Raw genomic sequence first — 18,074 nt, 5'->3', positions numbered from 1 at the left:
GAGACGTTTGGGCCGTCAAGGACTAATATCTTCTCGTGTACTGGAAAAAGAGTGGAAGACAAAGACAATATAAGGTAAGAGGTAAGGTGAGATGAAGGTAAAAATAAGAGAATAAAGGCAAGAATTGAGAGAATCAATAAAATTATACAAAATATTAGAAGTAAAGGGAAGGAGAAACAGGACAAAAATAGGAATAACATAAAATAATCAAATATTATACAAATCTGAAGGTACCTTACCTTGAGGTTACCTTGAGGTTACCTTGAGGTGCTTCCGGGGCTTAGCGTCCCCGCGGCCCGGTCGTCGACCAGGCCTCCGGGTTGCCGGACTGATCAACCAGGCTGTTGGACGCGGCTGCTCGCAGCCTGACGTATGAGTCACAGCCTGGTTGATCAGGTAAAATAAATATAGAAAATAAATCTGTAAGCCCAGTATCGAAGAGACAAATCTAGTAAAATAGAAGACCTAGAGAGGCAAGTGGGCCTAAAGGGGCCTATAAGCTTAGTCAGATCATGTTTGTGAATGTTATCTTTATGTATCTTATTCCTCGTCTTCGCCCTCTCCTTCCCTTATTTCTAACCTTTCTTATACTTTGACTGATTCTCTTAATTCTTTCCTTTATCCTTATATTCTTGTTTCCATCTCTACCTCTTATCATTATCTTAATCTCTTACATTTTCTGTCTCTTTCATTATTTTTCAATTACACGATTTGATAATGATCCGAGACAGACCGAAACGTTGGTCAGGTGTGTGGGTTGGATGCCAGGTGTGTGGGTTGGGTGTCAGATGTGTGGGTTGGGTGTCAGATGTGTGGGTTGGGTGGCAGATGTGTGGGTTGGGTGCCAGATGTGTGGGTTGGGTGTCAGATGTGTGGGTTGGGTGGCAGATGTGTGGGTTGGGTGCCAGATGTGTGGGTTGGGTGGCAGATGTGTGGGTTGGGTGCCAGATGTGTGGGTTGGGTGTCAGATGTGTGGGTTGGGTGGCAGATGTGTGGGTTGGGTGCCAGATGTGTGGGTTGGGTGTCAGATGTGTGGGTTAGGTGTCAGATGTGTGGGTTGGGTGTCAGATGTGTGGGTTGGGTGCCAGCCACGTTAATTTGACTCATTGTCCGCAAATATCACACTATGGAACTTTATTACATAAATATGTTAGCACTTTCCAATTTACATAAAAGTTTTGGGTTGAACTTCCATAACTGAAACATTAATTTAGAGTTAAGATTAACCTTGATAATGTAATAACGTTAGAAATTATATAACGAAAATTAGGATTGTTTATCTTACATAAAACTCTTCTCTTACTGAAATTTTCTGAAATATTAAGTAACAAAGGTTAAGTTCTCCCCAAGGAAATGTGCCACCAGACTTGAGCCATTCAGCGGCTAGCGAGCGCCCGAAGAATGGCCAATTAGGGGGCCATAAGCTCGCTATAAATTAACTTGTCAAAGAGAATCTATTAAAAGTTAATTAATATGGCGGCTTGTTCTGTCTCATAAAGTACATAGGCCTAGAACCACCCGGACATTCAGGTCTCGCCTCGCTCGTCCAGACCTCTCCTTGCTCGTCCAGACCTGCCCTTGCTCGTCCAGACCTGCCCTTGCTCGTCCAGACCTGCCCTTGTTCGTCCAGACCTCTCCTTGCTCGTCCAGACCTGCCCATGCTCGTCCAGACCTGCCCTTGCTCGTCCAGACCTGCCCTTGCTCGTCCAGACCTGCCCTTGTTCGTCCAGACCTCCTCTTGTTCGTCCAGACCTGCCCTTGCTCGTCCAGACCTGCCCTTGCTCGTCCAGACCTGCCCTTGCTCGTCCAGACCTGCCCTTGCTCGTCCAGACCTGCCCTTGCTCGTCCAGACCTGCCCTTGCTCGTCCAGACCTCATCTTGTTCGTCCAGACCTCATCTTGTTCGTCCAGACCTCCCCTTGCTCGTCCAGACCTGCCCTTGTTCGTCCAGACCTCCTCTTGTTCGTCCAGACCTGCCCTTGCTCGTCCAGACCTGCCCTTGCTCGTCCAGACCTGCCCTTGCTCGTCCAGACCTCCCCTTGCTCGTCCAGACCTGCCCTTGCTCGCCCAGACCTGCCCTTGCTCGTCCAGACCTGCCCTGGCTCGTCCAGACCTCCCCTTGCTCGTCCAGACCTGCCTTTGCTCGTCCAGACCTGCCCTTGCTCGTCCAGACCTGCCCTTGCTCGTCCAGACCTCCCCTTGCTCGTCCAGACCTGCCTTTGCTCGTCCAGACCTGCCCTTGCTCGTCCAGACCTGCCCTTGCTCGTCCAGACCTCTCCTTGCTCGTCCAGACCTCTCCTTGCTCGTCCAGACCTCTCCTTGCTCGTCCAGACCTCTCCTTCCTCGTCCAGACCTGCCCTTGCTCGTCCAGACCTGCCCTTGCTCGTCCAGACCTGCCCTTGCTCGTCCAGACCTCTCCTTGCTCGTCCAGACCTGCCCTTGCTCGTCCAGACCTCTCCTTGCTCGTCCAAACCTGCCCTTGCTCGTCCAGACCTGCCCTTGCTCGTCCAGACCTGCCCTTGCTCGTCCAGACCTCTCCTTACTCGTCCAGACCTCCCCTTGCTCGTCCAGACCTGCCTTTGCTCGTCCAGACCTGCCCTTGCTCGTCCAGACCTGCCCTTGCTCGTCCAGACCTCCCCTTGCTCGTCCAGACCTGCCTTTGCTCGTCCAGACCTGCCCTTGCTCGTCCAGACCTGCCCTTGCTCGTCCAGACCTCTCCTTGCTCGTCCAGACCTCTCCTTGCTCGTCCAGACCTCTCCTTGCTCGTCCAGACCTGCCCTTGCTCGTCCAGACCTCCCCTTGCTCGTCCAGACCTGCCCTTGCTCGTCCAGACCTGCCCTTGCTCGTCCAGACCTCTCCTTGCTCGTCCAGACCTGCCCTTGCTCGTCCAGACCTCTCCTTGCTCGTCCAAACCTGCCCTTGCTCGTCCAGACCTGCCCTTGCTCGTCCAGACCTGCCCTTGCTCGTCCAGACCTCTCCTTACTCGTCCAGACCTCCCCTTGCTCGTCCAGACCTGCCTTTGCTCGTCCAGACCTGCCCTTGCTCGTCCAGACCTGCCCTTGCTCGTCCAGACCTCCCCTTGCTCGTCCAGACCTGCCTTTGCTCGTCCAGACCTGCCCTTGCTCGTCCAGACCTGCCCTTGCTCGTCCAGACCTCTCCTTGCTCGTCCAGACCTCTCCTTGCTCGTCCAGACCTCTCCTTGCTCGTCCAGACCTGCCCTTGCTCGTCCAGACCTCCCCTTGCTCGTCCAGACCTGCCTTTGCTCGTCCAACCTCCCCTTGCTCGTCCAGACCTGCCCTTGCTCGTCCAGACCTGCCCTTGCTCGTCCAGACCTCTCCTTGCTCGTCCAGACCTCTCCTTGCTCGTCCAGACCTCTCCTTGCTCGTCCAGACCTGCCCTTGCTCGTCCAGACCTGCCCTTGCTCGTCCAGACCTGCCCTTGCTCGTCCAGACCTCTCCTTGCTCGTCCAAACCTGCCCTTGCTCGTCCAGACCTGCCCTTGCTCGTCCAGACCTGCCCTTGCTCGTCCAGACCTCTCCTTACTCGTCCAGACCTGCCCTTGCTCGTCCAGACCTGCCCTTGCTCGTCCAGATCTGCCCTGGCTCGTCCAGACCTCCCCTTGCTCGTCCAGACCTGCCTTTGCTCGTCCAGACCTGCCCTTGCTCGTCCAGACCTGCCCTTGCTCGTCCAGACCTGCCCTTGCTCGTCCAGACCTGCCCTTGCTCGTCCAGACCTCCCCTTGCTCGTCCAGACCTGCCTTTGCTCGTCCAGACCTGCCCTTGCTCGTCCAGACCTCTCCTTGCTCGTCCAGACCTCTCCTTGCTCGTCCAGACCTCTCCTTGCTCGTCCAGACCTCTCCTTGCTCGTCCAGACCTGCCCTTGCTCGTCCAGACCTGCCCTTGCTCGTCCAGACCTGCCCTTGCTCGTCCAGACCTCTCCTTGCTCGTCCAGACCTGCCCTTGCTCGTCCAGACCTCTTCTTGCTCGTCCAAACCTGCCCTTGCTCGTCCAGACCTGCCCTTGCTCGTCCAGACCTGCCCTTGCTCGTCCAGACCTCTCCTTACTCGTCCAGACCTGCCCTTGCTCGTCCAGACCTGCCCTTGCTCGTCTAGACCTGCCCTTGCTCGTCCAGACCTGCCCTTGCTCGTCCAGACCTGCCCTTGCTCGTCCAGACCTCTCCTTGCTCGTCCAGACCTGCCCTTGCTCGTCCAGACCTGACCTTGCTCGTCCAGACCTCTCCGTGCTCGTCCAGACCTCTCCTTCCTCGTCCAGACCTGCCCTTGCTCGTCCAGACCTGCCCTTGCTCGTCCAGACCTCCTCTTGTTCGTCCAGACCTCCTCTTGTTCGTCCAGACCTGCCCTTGCTCGTCCAGACCTCTCCTTGCTCGTCCAGACCTGCCCTTGCTCGTCCAGACCTCTCCTTGCTCGTCCAGACCTCTCCTTGCTCGTCCAGACCTGCCCTTGCTCGTCCAGACCTCTCCTTGCTCGTCCAGACCTCTCCTTACTCGTCCAGACCTGCCCTTGCTCGTCCAGACCTGCCCTTGCTCGTCCAGACTTCCCCATGCTCGTTTAGACCTTCTCTTGTTCGTCCAGACCTGCCCTTGCTCGTCCAGACCTCTCCTTGCTCGTCCAGACCTGCCCTTGCTCGTCCAGACCTCTCCTTGCTCGTCCAGACCTGCCCTTGCTCGTCCAGACCTGACCTTGCTCGTCCAGACCTCTCCGTGCTCGTCCAGACCTCTCCTTGCTCGTCCAGACCTGCCCTTGCTCGTCCAGACCTGCCCTTGCTCGTCCAGACCTCCTCTTGTTCGTCCAGACCTCCTCTTGTTCGTCCAGACCTGCCCTTGCTCGTCCAGACTTCTCCTTGCTCGTCCAGACCTGCCCTTGCTCGTCCAGACCTCTCCTTGCTCGTCCAGACCTCTCCTTGCTCGTCCAGACCTGCCCTTGCTCGTCGAGACCTCTCCTAGCTCGTCCAGACCTCTCCTTGCTCGTCCAGACCTGCCCTTGCTCGTCCAGACCTGCCCTTGCTCGTCCAGACTTCCCCATGCTCGTTTAGACCTTCTCTTGTTCGTCCAGACCTGCCCTTGCTCGTCCAGACCTCTCCTTGCTCGTCCAGACCTGCCCTTGCTCGTCCAGACCTCTCCTTGCTCGTCCAGACCTCTCCTTGCTCGTCCAGACCTGCCCTTGCTCGTCCAGACCTGCCCTTGCTCGTCCAGACCTGCCCTTGCTCGTCCAGACCTCTCCTTGCTCGTCAAGACCTGCCCTTGCTCGTCCAGACCTGCCCTTGCTCGTCCAGACCTGCCCTTGCTCGTCCAGACCTGCCCTTGCTCGTCCAGACCTCTCCTTGCTCGTCCAGACCTCTCCTTGCTCGTCCAGACCTGCCCTTGCTCGTCCAGACCTGCCCTTGCTCGTCCAGACCTCTCCTTGTTCGTCCAGACCTGCCCTTGCTCGTCCAGACCTGCCCTTGCTCCTCCAGACCTCCTCTTGTTCGTCCAGACCTCCTCTTGCTCGTCCAGACCTGCCCTTGCTCGTCCAGACCTGCCCTTGCTCGTCCAGACTTCCCCATGCTCGTTTAGACCTTCTCTTGTTCGTCCAGACCTGCCCTTGCTCGTCCAGACCTCTCCTTGCTCGTCCAGACCTGCCCTTGCTCGTCCAGACCTCTCCTTGCTCGTCCAGACCTCTCCTTGCTCGTCCAGACCTGCCCTTGCTCGTCCAGACCTGCCCTTGCTCGTCCAGACCTGCCCTTGCTCGTCCAGACCTCTCCTTGCTCGTCCAGACCTGCCCTTACTCGTCCAGACCTGCCCTTGCTCGTCCAGACCTGCCCTTGCTCGTCCAGACCTGCCCTTGCTCGTCCAGACCTCTCCTTGCTCGTCCAGACCTCTCCTTGCTCGTCCAGACCTGCCCTTGCTCGTCCAGACCTGCCCTTGCTCGTCCAGACCTCTCCTTGCTCGTCCAGACCTGCCCTTGCTCGTCCAGACCTGCCCTTGCTCGTCCAGACCTGCCCTTGCTCGTCCAGACCTGCCCTTGCTCGTCCAGACCTGCCCTTGCTCGTCCAGACCTCTCCTTGCTCGTCCAGACCTCTCCTTGCTCGTCCAGACCTGCCCTTGCTCGTCCAGACCTGCCCTTGCTCGTCCAGACCTCTCCTTGCTCGTCCAGACCTGCCCTTGCTCGTCCAGACCTGCCCTTGCTCGTCCAGACCTGCCCTTGCTCGTCCAGACTTGCCCTTGCTCGTCCAGACCTGCCCTTGCTCGTCCAGACCTCTCCTTGCTCGTCCAGACCTCTCCTTGCTCGTCCAGACCTCTCCTTGCTCGTCCAGACCTCTCCTCGCTCTCCCAGTTCTAACTTTACAGGAGTTAGACGAAGTGTATGAGGACGGGCAGCTTCCTCGGCCCGTCCTCATGAACAAAGACCAAAGTCCATTCCATGGACCCGCCAAACCCCCAGTTTATGAGTGAAACCCCGTCTACACACAAGTCACAACTGATAGACAAATGCCCAATAAACTCGCCCCTCGGGGCAAAATTTGAAATGTTCTGTGCATTAGAGAAACATTCTCATATACATTTCTTAATAAAATTAATGATATGAAAATAGAATGAAATATTGAAACCCATCACAAGACATTAGAGATGAATATAATAGTTTGCCAAACATATTGGAACGGCGGTCTGGAGCCGGTCGGCCGAGCGGACAGCACGCGGGACTTGTGATCCTGTGGTCCTGGGTTCGATCCCAGGCGCCGGCGAGAAACAATGGGCAGAGTTTCTTTCACCCTATGCTCCTGTTACCTAGCAGTAAAATAGGTACCTGGGTGTTAGTCAGCTGTCACGGGCTGCTTGCTGGGGTGGAGGCCTGATCGAGGACCGGGCCGCGGGGACACTAAAGCCCCGAAATCATCTCAAGATAACCTCAAGATAACACATGAGGGAGAGGTCGGTCGCTTTTGACACATGTAGGGTGACATGTTCGCTTTCTGAGCACTCAACACACTGCTGGCCTGGGGTGTTGTGGTGTAGTGAGCCCCAGTAAGCTGGCCTGGGGTGTTGTGGTGTAGTGAGCCCCAGTAAGCTGGCCTGGGGTGTAGTGAGCCCCAGTAAGCTGGCCTGGGGTGTTGTGGTGTAGTGAACCCCAGTAAGCTGGCCTGGGGTGTTGTGGTGTAGTGAACCCCAGTAAGCTGGCCTGGGGTGTTGTGGTGTAGTGAGCCCCAGTAAGCTGGCCTGGGGTGTAGTGAGCCCCAGTAAGCTGGCCTGGGGTGTTGTGGTGTAGTGAGCCCCAGTAAGCTGGCCTGGGGTGTAGTGAGCCCCAGTAAGCTGGCCTGGGATGTTGTGGTGTAGTGAACCCCAGTAAGCTGGCCTGGGGTGTTGTGGTGTAGTGAGCCCCAGTAAGCTGGCCTGGGGTGTAGTGAGCCCCAGTAAGCTGGCCTGGGGTGTAGTGAGCCCCAGTAAGCTGGCCTGGGGTGTTGTGGTGTAGTGAACCCCAGTAAGCTGGCCTGGGGTGTTGTGGTGTAGTGAACCCCAGTAAGCTGGCCTGGGTGTTGTGGTGTAGTGAGCCCCAGTAAGCTGGCCTGGGGTGTTGTGGTGTAGTGAGCCCCAGTAAGCTGGCCTGGGGTGTTGTGGTGTAGTGAACCCCAGTAAGCTGGCCTGGGTGTTGTGGTGTAGTGAGCCCCAGTAAGCTGGCCTGGGGTGTTGTGGTGTAGTGAGCCCCAGTAAGCTGGCCTGGGGTGTTGTGGTGTAGTGAACCCCAGTAAGCTGGCCTGGGGTGTTGTGGTGTAGTGAACCCCAGTAAGCTGGCCTGGGGTGTTGTGGTGTAGTGAACCCCAGTAAGCTGGCCTGGGGTGTTGTGGTGTAGTGAACCCCAGTAAGCTGGCCTGGGTGTTGTGGTGTAGTGAACCCCAGTAAGCTGGCCTGGGGTGTTGTGGTGTAGTGAGCCCCAGTAAGCTGGCCTGGGGTGTTGTGGTGTAGTGAACCCCAGTAAGCTGGCCTGGGGTGTTGTGGTGTAGTGAGCCCCAGTAAGCTGGCCTGGGGTGTTGTGGTGTAGTGAGCCCCAGTAAGCTGGCCTGGGGTGTTGTGGTGTAGTGAGCCCCAGTAAGCTGGCCTGGGGTGTTGTGGTGTAGTGAACCCCAGTAAGCTGGCCTGGGGTGTTGTGGTGTAGTGAACCCCAGTAAGCTGGCCTGGGGTGTTGTATAGTGAGCCCCAGTAAGCTGGCCTGGGGTGTTGTGGTGTAGTGAGCCCCAGTAAGCTGGCCTGGGTGTTGTGGTGTAGTGAACCCCAGTAAGCTGGCCTGGGGTGTTGTGGTGTAGTGAACCCCAGTAAGCTGGCCTGGGGTGTTGTGGTGTAGTGAACCCCAGTAAGCTGGCCTGGGGTGTTGTGGTGTAGTGAACCCCAGTAAGCTGGCCTGGGGTGTTGTGGTGTAGTGAACCCCAGTAAGCTGGCCTGGGTGTTGTGGTGTAGTGAGCCCCAGTAAGCTGGCCTGGGGTGTTGTGGTGTAGTGAACCCCAGTAAGCTGGCCTGGGGTGTTGTGGTGTAGTGAGCCCCAGTAAGCTGGCCTGGGGTGTTGTGGTGTAGTGAGCCCCAGTAAGCTGGCCTGGGGTGTTGTGGTGTAGTGAGCCCCAGTAAGCTGGCCTGGGGTGTTGTGGTGTAGTGAACCCCAGTAAGCTGGCCTGGGGTGTTGTGGTGTAGTGAACCCCAGTAAGCTGGCCTGGGGTGTTGTGGTGTAGTGAGCCCCAGTAAGCTGGCCTGGGGTGTTGTGGTGTAGTGAGCCCCAGTAAGCTGGCCTGGGTGTTGTGGTGTAGTGAACCCCAGTAAGCTGGCCTGGGGTGTTGTGGTGTAGTGAGCCCCAGTAAGCTGGCCTGGGGTGTTGTGGTGTAGTGAGCCCCAGTAAGCTGGCCTGGGTGTTGTGGTGTAGTGAACCCCAGTAAGCTGGCCTGGGGTGTTGTGGTGTAGTGAGCCCCAGTAAGCTGGCCTGGGGTGTTGTGGTGTAGTGAGCCCCAGTAAGCTGGCCTGGGTGTTGTGGTGTAGTGAGCCCCAGTAAGCTGGCCTGGGGTGTTGTGGTGTAGTGAGCCCCAGTAAGCTGGCCTGGGGTGTTGTGGTGTAGTGAACCCCAGTAAGCTGGCCTGGGGTGTTGTGGTGTAGTGAGCCCCAGTAAGCTGGCCTGGGGTGTTGTGGTGTAGTGAGCCCCAGTAAGCTGGCCTGGGGTGTTGTGGTGTAGTGAACCCCAGTAAGCTGGCCTGGGGTGTTGTGGTGTAGTGAGCCCCAGTAAACTGGCCTGGGGTGTTGTGGTGTAGTGAGCCCCAGTAAGCTGGCCTGGGGTGTTGTGGTGTAGTGAGCCCCAGTAAGCTGGCCTGGGGTGTTGTGGTGTAGTGAGCCCCAGTAAGCTGGCCTGGGGTTGTGGTGTAGTGAGCCCCAGTAAGCTGGCCTGGGGTGTTGTGGTGTAGTGAGCCCCAGTAAGCTGGCTTGGGGTGTTGTCGTGTAGTGAACCCCAGTAAGCTGGCCTGGGGTGTTGTGGTGTAGTGAGCCCCAGTAAGCTGACCTGGGGTGTTGTCGTGTAGTGAACCCCAGTAAGCTGGCCTGGGGTGTTGTCGTGTAGTGAACCCCAGTAAGCTGGCCTGGATGTTGTGGTGTAGTGAGCCCCAGTAAGCTGGCCTGGGGTGTTGTGGTGTAGTGAGCCCCAGTAAGCTGGCCTGGGGTGTTGTGGTGTAGTGAACCCCAGTAAGCTGGCCTGGGGTGTTGTGGTGTAGTGAGCCCCAGTAAGCTGGCCTGGGGTATTGTGGTGTAGTGAGCCCCAGTACGCTGGCCTGGAGTGTTGTGGTGTAGTGAGCCCCAGTAAGCTGGCCTGGGGTGTTGTGGTGTAGTGAACCCCAGTAAGCTGGCCTGGGGTGTTGTGGTGTAGTAACAAAAAGGAGGCCTGGTAGAGGACCGGGCCGCGGGGACGCTAAGCCCCGAAATCTTCTCAAGATATCCAAGATACTATTCAAAATAACGTGTGTATAAAGAATATAAGATTATTGTACAAGTGAAGTAAAGGTGTAGCAAGGTAAGTAATTCTCTGAATAAAGAAAATGTTAGAAGATTGAAATCATATTTTCCCCAGAGAACATAAGGTCTGCTCCAGGTCTGAGGCTGGAGCAGAGATTTTTTTTGCCATTAAATTGATTTGAAATTATAATCTTTACTTGTTTTGTTTGTAAATGGAACAATTCGCACTTGTATCATTTACAGTCAACTATTTTATGTAGCTACAGTTTTTGAATTAATTTTTAAAATATATTTTTGTAATTTTTTTTTCCCTCTCATTATGCTGGACTGAAATCAACCATTTGGACTGGACGGTAGAGTGACAGTCTCGCTTCATGCAGGTCGGCGTTCAGTCCCCGACCGTCCAAGTGGTTAAGCACAATTCTTCCCCCACCTCCCCTACCCTCCGGGCTATTCAAGCCCGTGCCACCTCTTGGGTGGCTTAATCTTCATCAATCAATCAATTGTGGTGACCAGGGATTATCACGGGTAATTACCTACCCCCCCCCCCCCTCTACCACCACTACTCTCACTCCCCCACTACTCTCCCCCCCTCCCCCCACTACTCTCCCCCCTCCCCCCCACCACAACCACTACTCTCACCCCCCCCCCGGCCCCAGTTTATCTGTGGGGGGGGGGGATGTTGCTATGACCGCCGCTACACGTTAAGTAGATAAGCTTATTATATCACGGCTGAGGTAGAGGGGAGCAGGGGGGCACCAGGCAGCAGGGGGCACCAGGCAGCAGGGGGCACCAGGCAGCAGGGGGCACCAGGCAGCTGGGGGCACCAGGCAGCTGGGGGCACCAGGCAGCAGGGGGCACCAGGCAGCAGGGGGCACCAGGCAGCAGGGGGCACCGGGCAGCAGGGAGCACCGGGCAGCAGGGGGGCACCAGGCAGCAGGGGGCACCAGGCAGCAGGGGGCACCAGGCAGCTGGGGGCACCAGGCAGCAGGGGGCACCAGGCAGCACGGGGCACCAGGCAGCAGGGGGCACCAGGCAGCAGGGGGCACCAGGCAGCAGGGGGCACCAGGCAGCAGGGGGCACCAGGCAGCTGGGAGCTCCAGGCAGCTGGGGGCACCAGGCAGCAGGGGGCACCAGGCAGCAGGGGGCACCAGGCAGCTGGGAGCTCCAGGCAGCTGGGGGCACCAGGCAGCAGGGGGCACCAGGCAGCTGGGGGCACCAGGCAGCAGGGGGCACCAGGCAGCAGGGGGCACCAGGCAGCTGGGAGCTCCAGGCAGCTGGGGGCACCAGGCAGCAGGGGGCACCAGGCAGCAGGGGGCACCAGGCAGCTGGGAGCTCCAGGCAGCTGGGGGCACCAGGCAGCAGGGGGCACCAGGCAGCAGGGGGCACTGGGCAGCAGGGGGCACCGGGCAGCAGGGGGCACCGGGCAGCAGGGGGCACCAGGCAGCTGGGGGCACCAGGCAGCAGGGGGCACCGGGCAGCAGGGGGCACCGGGCAGCAGGGGGCACCGGGCAGCAGGGGGCACCAGGCAGCAGGGGGCACCGGGCAGCAGGGGGCACCGGGCAGCAGGGGTCACCGGGCAGCAGGGGGCACCAGGCAGCAGGGGGCACCGGGCAGCAGGGGGCACCGGGCAGCAGGGGGCACCGGGCAGCAGGGGGCACCGGGCAGCAGGGGGCACCGGGCAGCAGGGGGCACCGGGCAGCAGGGGGCACCAGGCAGCAGGGGGCACCAGGCAGCACCAGGCAGCAGGGGGCACCAGGCAGCAGAGGGCACCAGGCAGCAGAGGGCACCAGGCAGCAGGGGGCACCAGGCAGCAGGGGGCACCAGGCAGCACCAGGCAGCAGGGGGCACCAGGCAGCAGAGGGCACCAGGCAGCAGAGGGCACCAGGCAGCAGGGGGCAGCAGGCAGCAGGGGGCACCAGGCAGCAGGGGGCACCGGGCAGCAGGGGGCACCGGGCAGCAGTGGGCACCAGGCAGCAGGGGGCACCAGGCAGCAGGGGGCACCGGGCAGCAGGGTGCACCAGGCAGCACTGGGCACCAGGCAGCACTGGGCACCAGGCAGCAGGGGGCACCAGGCAGCAGGGGGCACCAGGCAGCAGGGGGCACCGGGCAGCAGGGGGCACCGGGCAGCAGGGGGCACCAGGCAGCAGGGGGCACCAGGCAGCAGGGGGCAGCAGGGGGCACCAGGCAGCAGGGGGCACCGGGCAGCAGGGGGCACCGGGCAGCAGGGGGCACCGGGCAGCAAGGGGCACCGGGCAGCAGGGGGCACCGGGCAGCAGGGGGCACCGGGCAGCAGGGGGCACCAGGCAGCAGGGGGCACCAGGCAGCAGGGGGCACCAGGCAGCAGGGGGCACCAGGGGGCACCAGGCAGCAGAGGGCACCAGGCAGCAGAGGGCACCAGGCAGCAGGGGGCACCAGGCAGCAGGGGGCACCAGGCAGCACCAGGCAGCAGGGGGCACCAGGCAGCAGAGGGCACCAGGCAGCAGAGGGCACCAGGCAGCAGGGGGCACCAGGCAGCAGGGGGCACCAGGCAGCAGGGGGCACCGGGCAGCAGGGGGCACCGGGCAGCAGGGTGCACCAGGCAGCAGTGGGCACCAGGCAGCAGGGGGCACCAGGCAGCAGGGGGCACCGGGCAGCAGGGTGCACCAGGCAGCACTGGGCACCAGGCAGCACTGGGCACCAGGCAGCAGGGGGCACCAGGCAGCAGGGGGCACCAGGCAGCAGGGGGCACCGGGCAGCAGGGGGCACCGGGCAGCAGGGGGCACCAGGCAGCAGGGGGCACCAGGCAGCAGGGGGCAGCAGGGGGCACCAGGCAGCAGGGGGCACCAGGCAGCAGGGGGCACCAGGCAGCAGGGGGTACCAGGCAGCAGGGGGTACCGGGCAGCAGGGGGCACCGGGCAGCAGGGGGCACCGGGCAGCAGGGGGCACCGGGCAGCAGGGGGCACCAGGCAGCAGGGGGCACCAGGCAGCAGGGGGCACCGGGCAGCAGGGGGCACCAGGCAGCACTGGGCACCAGGCAGCAGGGGGCACCAGGCAGCAGGGGGCACCAGGCAGCAGGGGGCACCAGGCAGCAGGGGGCACCGGGCAGCAGGGTGCACCAGGCAGCACTGGGCACCAGGCAGCAGGGGGCACCAGGCAGCCGGTGGCACCAGGCAGCAGAGGGCAGCAGGGGGCACCGGGCAGCAGGGGGCACCGGGCAGCAGGGGGCACCAGGCAGCAGGGGGCACCAGGCAGCAGGGGGCACCGGGCAGCAGGGGGCACCAGGCAGCACTGGGCACCAGGCAGCAGGGGGCACCAGGCAGCAGGGGGCACCAGGCAGCAGGGGGCACCAGGCAGCAGGGGGCACCGGGCAGCAGGGGGCACCGGGCAGCAGGGTGCACCAGGCAACACTGGGCACCAGGCAGCAGGGGGCACCAGGCAGCAGGGGGCACCAGGCAGCAGGGGGCACCAGGCAGCAGGGGGCACCAGGCAGCCGGTGGCACCAGGCAGCAGAGGGCAGCAGGGGGCACCGGACAGCAGGGGGCACCAGGCAACAGAGGGCACCAGGCAGCAGGGGTTACCGGCCAGCAGGGGGCACCAGGCAGCAGGGGGGCACCAGGCAGCAGGGGGGCACCAGGCAGCAGGGGGCACCAGGCAGCAGGGGGGCACTGGGCAGCAGGGGGGCACCGGGCAGCAGGGGGGCACCGGGCAGCAGGGGGCACCAGGCAGCAGGGGGGCACCGGGCAGCAGGGGGGCACCGGGCAGCAGGGGGCACCAGGCAGCAGGGGGGCACTGGGCAGCAGGGGGGCACCGGGCAGCAGGGTGCACCAGGCAGCACTGGGCACCAGGCAGCAGGGGGCACCAGGCAGCAGGGGGCACCAGGCAGCCGGTGGCACCAGGCAGCAGAGGGCAGCAGGGGGCACCGGGCAGCAGGGGGCACCGGGCAGCAGGGGGCACCAGGCAACAGAGGGCACCAGGCAGCAGGGGTTACCGGCCAGCAGGGGGCACCAGGCAGCAGGGGGGCACCAGGCAGCAGGGGGCACCAGGCAGCAGGGGGGCACTGGGCAGCAGGGGGGCACCGGGCAGCAGGGGGGCACCAGGCAGCAGGGGGGCACTGGGCAGCAGGGGGGCACCGGGCAGCAGAGGGCACCAGGCAGCAGGGGGGCACCGGGCAGCAGGGGGGCACCGGGCAGCAGGGGGCACCAGGCAGCAGGGGGCACCAACTATACGTGAAAGGATTAGTAAATTATTAATTAGGATAATCAGAACGCTCCCGGTAGCACAGTGGGGTTCGTTCTCGACTCACAATCCAGAATTCCAGGTTCGAATACCGGGCAGGACAAAACTGGTTGGGCGTGCTTCCTATCACCTAATGCCCCTGTCCACCTAGCAGTAAATAGGTACCCAGGAGTTAATGAGGTTGTTGTGGGGTTGTTTACTGGGGGGGGGTTCAGTAATTGGGCCCTGGGGCGGGAGGACCTGAATATAAGCCTAACATGTCCTGTATGTTTGTGGGATTGGGAGTGGGGGGGATTGAAAGGGGGGGGGGGAGGACCTGTGCATATTTGTAGCACATGTGGAAGTGTTCTCCAACCTTTCCTATATCCACCACCGCCACACACTTCCCATTGGGAGCCCCGGTCGAGGACCGGGCCGCGGGGACGTTGAGCCCCGAAATCATCGCAAGATAAGGTACCCTCCCCCCCCCTCCCTAACGCAGTGACCGGCTAACAAGCGCAATTCGGTGTAATATCGCGAGTATTTTCACCGGTCCTGTCACGCCTGGACGACCAGGAGGTGACGGAGCGGTGGTGATCCCTGTCCACCTCCCCCCCTGGCTGTACCACCTGCCCCCCTCCCCCATCCCCAGACCCCTCACCCCCCTCCTCCACACCCCTCACCCCCCCCCCTCCTCCAGAGCCTCCATAGCAATGCGCCATACCCCATCTATTCCATCCTTCCTCCACCTCCAGTGCGCGTGCGGGGGAGGGGGGTGCGCACGGTGTGTGCGTGGTTGGGGGGAGGGGGGGAGGAGCACACTGTGGTAGCGGGGTAGTGTGTGCCTGTGGTGGTTGATGGCATGTACCGTGTAGTGGACCTGACCTGCTCTTGAATTGGAACTGTCGGTCCCTGTCCACTTTACACGTGTGGACATGGTCACGACATACCTTGTATGTCGTAACCATGTCCCGTGCGTCACCGTTGGCGCGTGCGTGTGTGTGTGAGCACGTGCGCTCAGGCATGCGAGCGTTTATGCCGTGTTTACGCATGCAAACGTAACCCCGGTACACCCCTCCCGTCACAGCCTCTCCTCAACGAGCAACAAAAGCAGGAGGAGTACAGTGTAGCAGTGAGGCAGGTGAGGTGTGAGGGAGGGGGCCACAATGGGTGGTAACAGGAGAGGCTGCAACCCGAGCTCTCCGTGCAGGCGGCCTGGCAGTGTGCAGGCAGCCGTGGCCACACCCACAATAGCCTCGTCCACTCCACTCACAATGTTCCACCACCCACACACGCACACATAAAGCCAGCGTGTGACAAGGTTACTGAACCACCACTGACAACACGTCGCCGTGGTGGTGGCGGCCCGGCACTAGTGCAGACCTGGGGCCACATTCACGAAAACACTTACGGCAGCACTTACGAACCTGTACATCTTTTCTCAATCTTTGGCGGCTTTGTTTCCAATTATTAAACAGTTTACAAACATGTAAACTTGCCAATCAACTGTTGTTATTGTTATAAACAGCCTCCTAGTGCTTCGGAGATCATTAACTGTTTAATTATTGAAAACAAAGCCGCCAAAGATTGAGAAAAGATGTACAGGTTCGTAAATGCTGCCGTAAGTGCTTTCGTGAATCTGGCCCCAGGGGGGCAGATTCACCAAGCAGTTGCGCAAGTACTTACGAACGTGTACACTTTTCATCAATCTTTGACGGCTTTGGTTATATTTATTAAACAGTTTACAAGCTTGAAAGCTTCCCAATCAACTGTTGTTATTGTTATAAACAGCCTCGTGATGCTTCGGAGCTCATTAACTGCTTAATAACTGTAAACAAAGCCGCCAAAGATTAAGAAAAGATGGACAGGTTCGTAAGTGCTTGCGTAAATGCTTCGTGAATTTGGCCCCTGAGCCGCGGTGACCCACATAATTTAACCAATTTCGTTGTAAACATTTTTCTGATAATACTGATTGTATAATATTGATTCAACTATGGGTTATTATTGGTCATGTGTTGTTATTAAAAACAGTAAGATATGTCCATTGTTAAGTATGATATAAAACAATGAAATAAGAAATTATGCTCTCTCCAACGTTGATATGTTCCGCAGGGACCTCTGGCGACCAGCAGGGACCTCTGACGACCAACAGGGACCTCTGGCGACCAGCAGGGACCTCTGGCGACCAGCAGGGACCTCTGGCGACCAGCAGGGACCTCTGGCGATCAGCAGGGACCTCTGGCGATCAGCAGGGACCTCTGGCGACCAGCAGGGACCTCTGGCGATCAGCAGGGACCCCTGGCGACCAGCAGGGACCTCTGGCGACCAGCAGGGACCTCTGGCGACCAACAGGGAGCTCTGGCGACCAGCAGGGACCTCTGGCGATCAGCAGGGACCTCTGGCGACCAGCAGGGACCTCTGGCGACCAGCAGGGACCTCTGGCGACCAGCAGGGACCTCTGACGACCAACAGGGACCTCTGGCGACCAGCAGGGACCTCTGGCGACCAGCAGGGACCTCTGGCGACCAGCAGGGACCTCTGGCGATCAGCAGGGACCTCTGGCGACCAGCAGGAACCTCTGGTGACCAACAGGGACCTCTGGCGACCAGCAGGGACCTCTGGCGACCAGCAGGGACCTCTGGCGACCAACAGGGACCTCTGGCGATCAGCAGGGACCTCTGGCGACCAGCAGGGACCTCTGGCGATCAGCAGCGACCTCTGGTGATCAGCAGAGACCTCTGGCGACCAGCAGGGACCTCTGGCGACCAGCAGGGACCTCTGGCGACCAGCAGGGACCTCTGGCGACCAGCAGGGACCTCTGGCGACCAGCAGGGACCTCTGGCGACCAGCAGCGACCTCTGGCGATCAGCAGAGACCTCTGGCGACCAGCAGGGACCTCTGGCGACCAGCAGGGACCTCTGGCGACCAGCAGGGACCTCCGGCGACCAGCAGGGGCCTCTGGCGACCAGCAGGGACCTCTGGCGACCAGCAGGGACCTCTGGCGACCAGCAGGGACCTCTGGCGACCAGCAGGGACCTCTGACTACCAACAGGGACCTCTGGCGACCAGCAGGGACCTCTGGCGATCAACAGGGACCTCTGGCGACCAACAGGGACCTCTGGCGACCAGCAGGGACCTCTGGCGACCAGCAGGGACCTCTGGCGACCAGCAGGGACCTCTGGCGACCAACAGGGACCTCTGGCGATCAGCAGGGACCTCTGGCGACCAGCAGGGACCTCTGGCGACCAGCAGGGACCTCTGGCGATCAGCAGCGACCTCTGGTGATCAGCAGAGACCTCTGGCGACAAGCAGGGACCTCTGGCGACCAGCAGGGACCTCTGGCGACCAGCAGGGACCTCTGGCGATCAGCAGCGACCTCTGGTGATCAGCAGAGACCTCTGGCGACCAGCAGGGACCTCTGGCGACCAGCAGGGACCTCTGGCGACCAGCAGGGACCTCCGGCGACCAGCAGGGGCCTCTGGCGACCAGCAGGGACCTCTGGCGACCAGCAGGGACGTCTGGCGACCAGCAGGGACTTCTGGCGACCAGCAGGGACCTCTGGCGACCAGCAGGGACCTCTGGCGACCAGCAGGGACCTCACAACACTACAACACCAGCTGTGTCTTCCTAGAGCCAGATTCACGAAGCAGTTACGCAAGTACTTACGAACGTGTACATCTTTCCTCAATCTTTGACGGCTTTGGTTACATTTATTAAACAGTTTACAAGCATGAAAACTTGCCAATCAACTGTTGTTATTGTGATAAACAGCCTCCTGGTGCTTCGGAGCTCATTAACTGTTTAATAATTGGGAACAAATCCGCCAAAGATTGAGAAAAGATGTACGGGTTCGTAAGTGCTTGCGTAACTGCTTCGTGAATCTGGCTCCACGACAACAGATTTGTACCCC

General features: G+C 60.4%; 3 protein-coding genes across 3 annotated transcripts; 1 reads left to right on the top strand and 2 right to left on the bottom strand.

Moving 5' to 3' along the window:
• Positions 1 to 1,526: 1,526 nt before the first annotated feature.
• On the bottom strand, positions 1,527 to 4,559 carry LOC138357475 (glutamine-rich protein 2-like). Its single transcript, XM_069314326.1, has 2 exons — positions 3,097 to 4,559; positions 1,527 to 2,952 (listed from the first exon to the last, which is right to left on the bottom strand). Exons 1-2 carry the CDS (start codon positions 4,557 to 4,559, stop codon positions 1,527 to 1,529), a joined length of 2,889 nt encoding a protein of 962 aa, XP_069170427.1.
• Positions 4,560 to 5,565: 1,006 nt separating this feature from the next.
• Positions 5,566 to 6,393, bottom strand: LOC138357462 (glutamine-rich protein 2-like). Its single transcript, XM_069314319.1, has one exon. It carries the CDS (start codon positions 6,391 to 6,393, stop codon positions 5,566 to 5,568), a length of 828 nt encoding a protein of 275 aa, XP_069170420.1.
• Positions 6,394 to 16,265: 9,872 nt separating this feature from the next.
• Positions 16,266 to 17,859, top strand: LOC123745953 (trophinin-like). Its single transcript, XM_069314318.1, has 2 exons — positions 16,266 to 16,885; positions 16,917 to 17,859. Exons 1-2 carry the CDS (start codon positions 16,266 to 16,268, stop codon positions 17,857 to 17,859), a joined length of 1,563 nt encoding a protein of 520 aa, XP_069170419.1.
• Positions 17,860 to 18,074: the final 215 nt, after the last annotated feature.

This window comes from Procambarus clarkii, chromosome 78, assembly GCF_040958095.1.
Source record: "Procambarus clarkii isolate CNS0578487 chromosome 78, FALCON_Pclarkii_2.0, whole genome shotgun sequence".
In the NCBI taxonomy this organism is placed as follows: domain Eukaryota; kingdom Metazoa; phylum Arthropoda; class Malacostraca; order Decapoda; family Cambaridae; genus Procambarus; species Procambarus clarkii.
Note: the sequence above shows the minus strand (reverse complement) of the source record. Positions and strands in the feature narration are given on the sequence as shown.

Excerpts from the sequence above, each read along its gene's own strand:
- LOC138357475 (XM_069314326.1), bottom strand. The coding sequence starts at position 4,559 with ATGGGGAAGTCTGGACGAGCAAGGGCAGGTCTGGACGAGCAAGGGCAG. Across the intron at positions 2,953-3,096 it reads GCAGGTCTGGACGAGCAAAG|GTCTGGACGAGCAAGGGCAG; the intron begins GCAGGTCTGGAC and ends GAGCAAGGGCAG.
- LOC138357462 (XM_069314319.1), bottom strand. The coding sequence starts at position 6,393 with ATGAGGACGGGCCGAGGAAGCTGCCCGTCCTCATACACTTCGTCTAAC.
- LOC123745953 (XM_069314318.1), top strand. The coding sequence starts at position 16,266 with ATGTTCCGCAGGGACCTCTGGCGACCAGCAGGGACCTCTGACGACCAA. Across the intron at positions 16,886-16,916 it reads GCGATCAGCAGCGACCTCTG|GGACCTCTGGCGACCAGCAG; the intron begins GTGATCAGCAGA and ends GGCGACCAGCAG.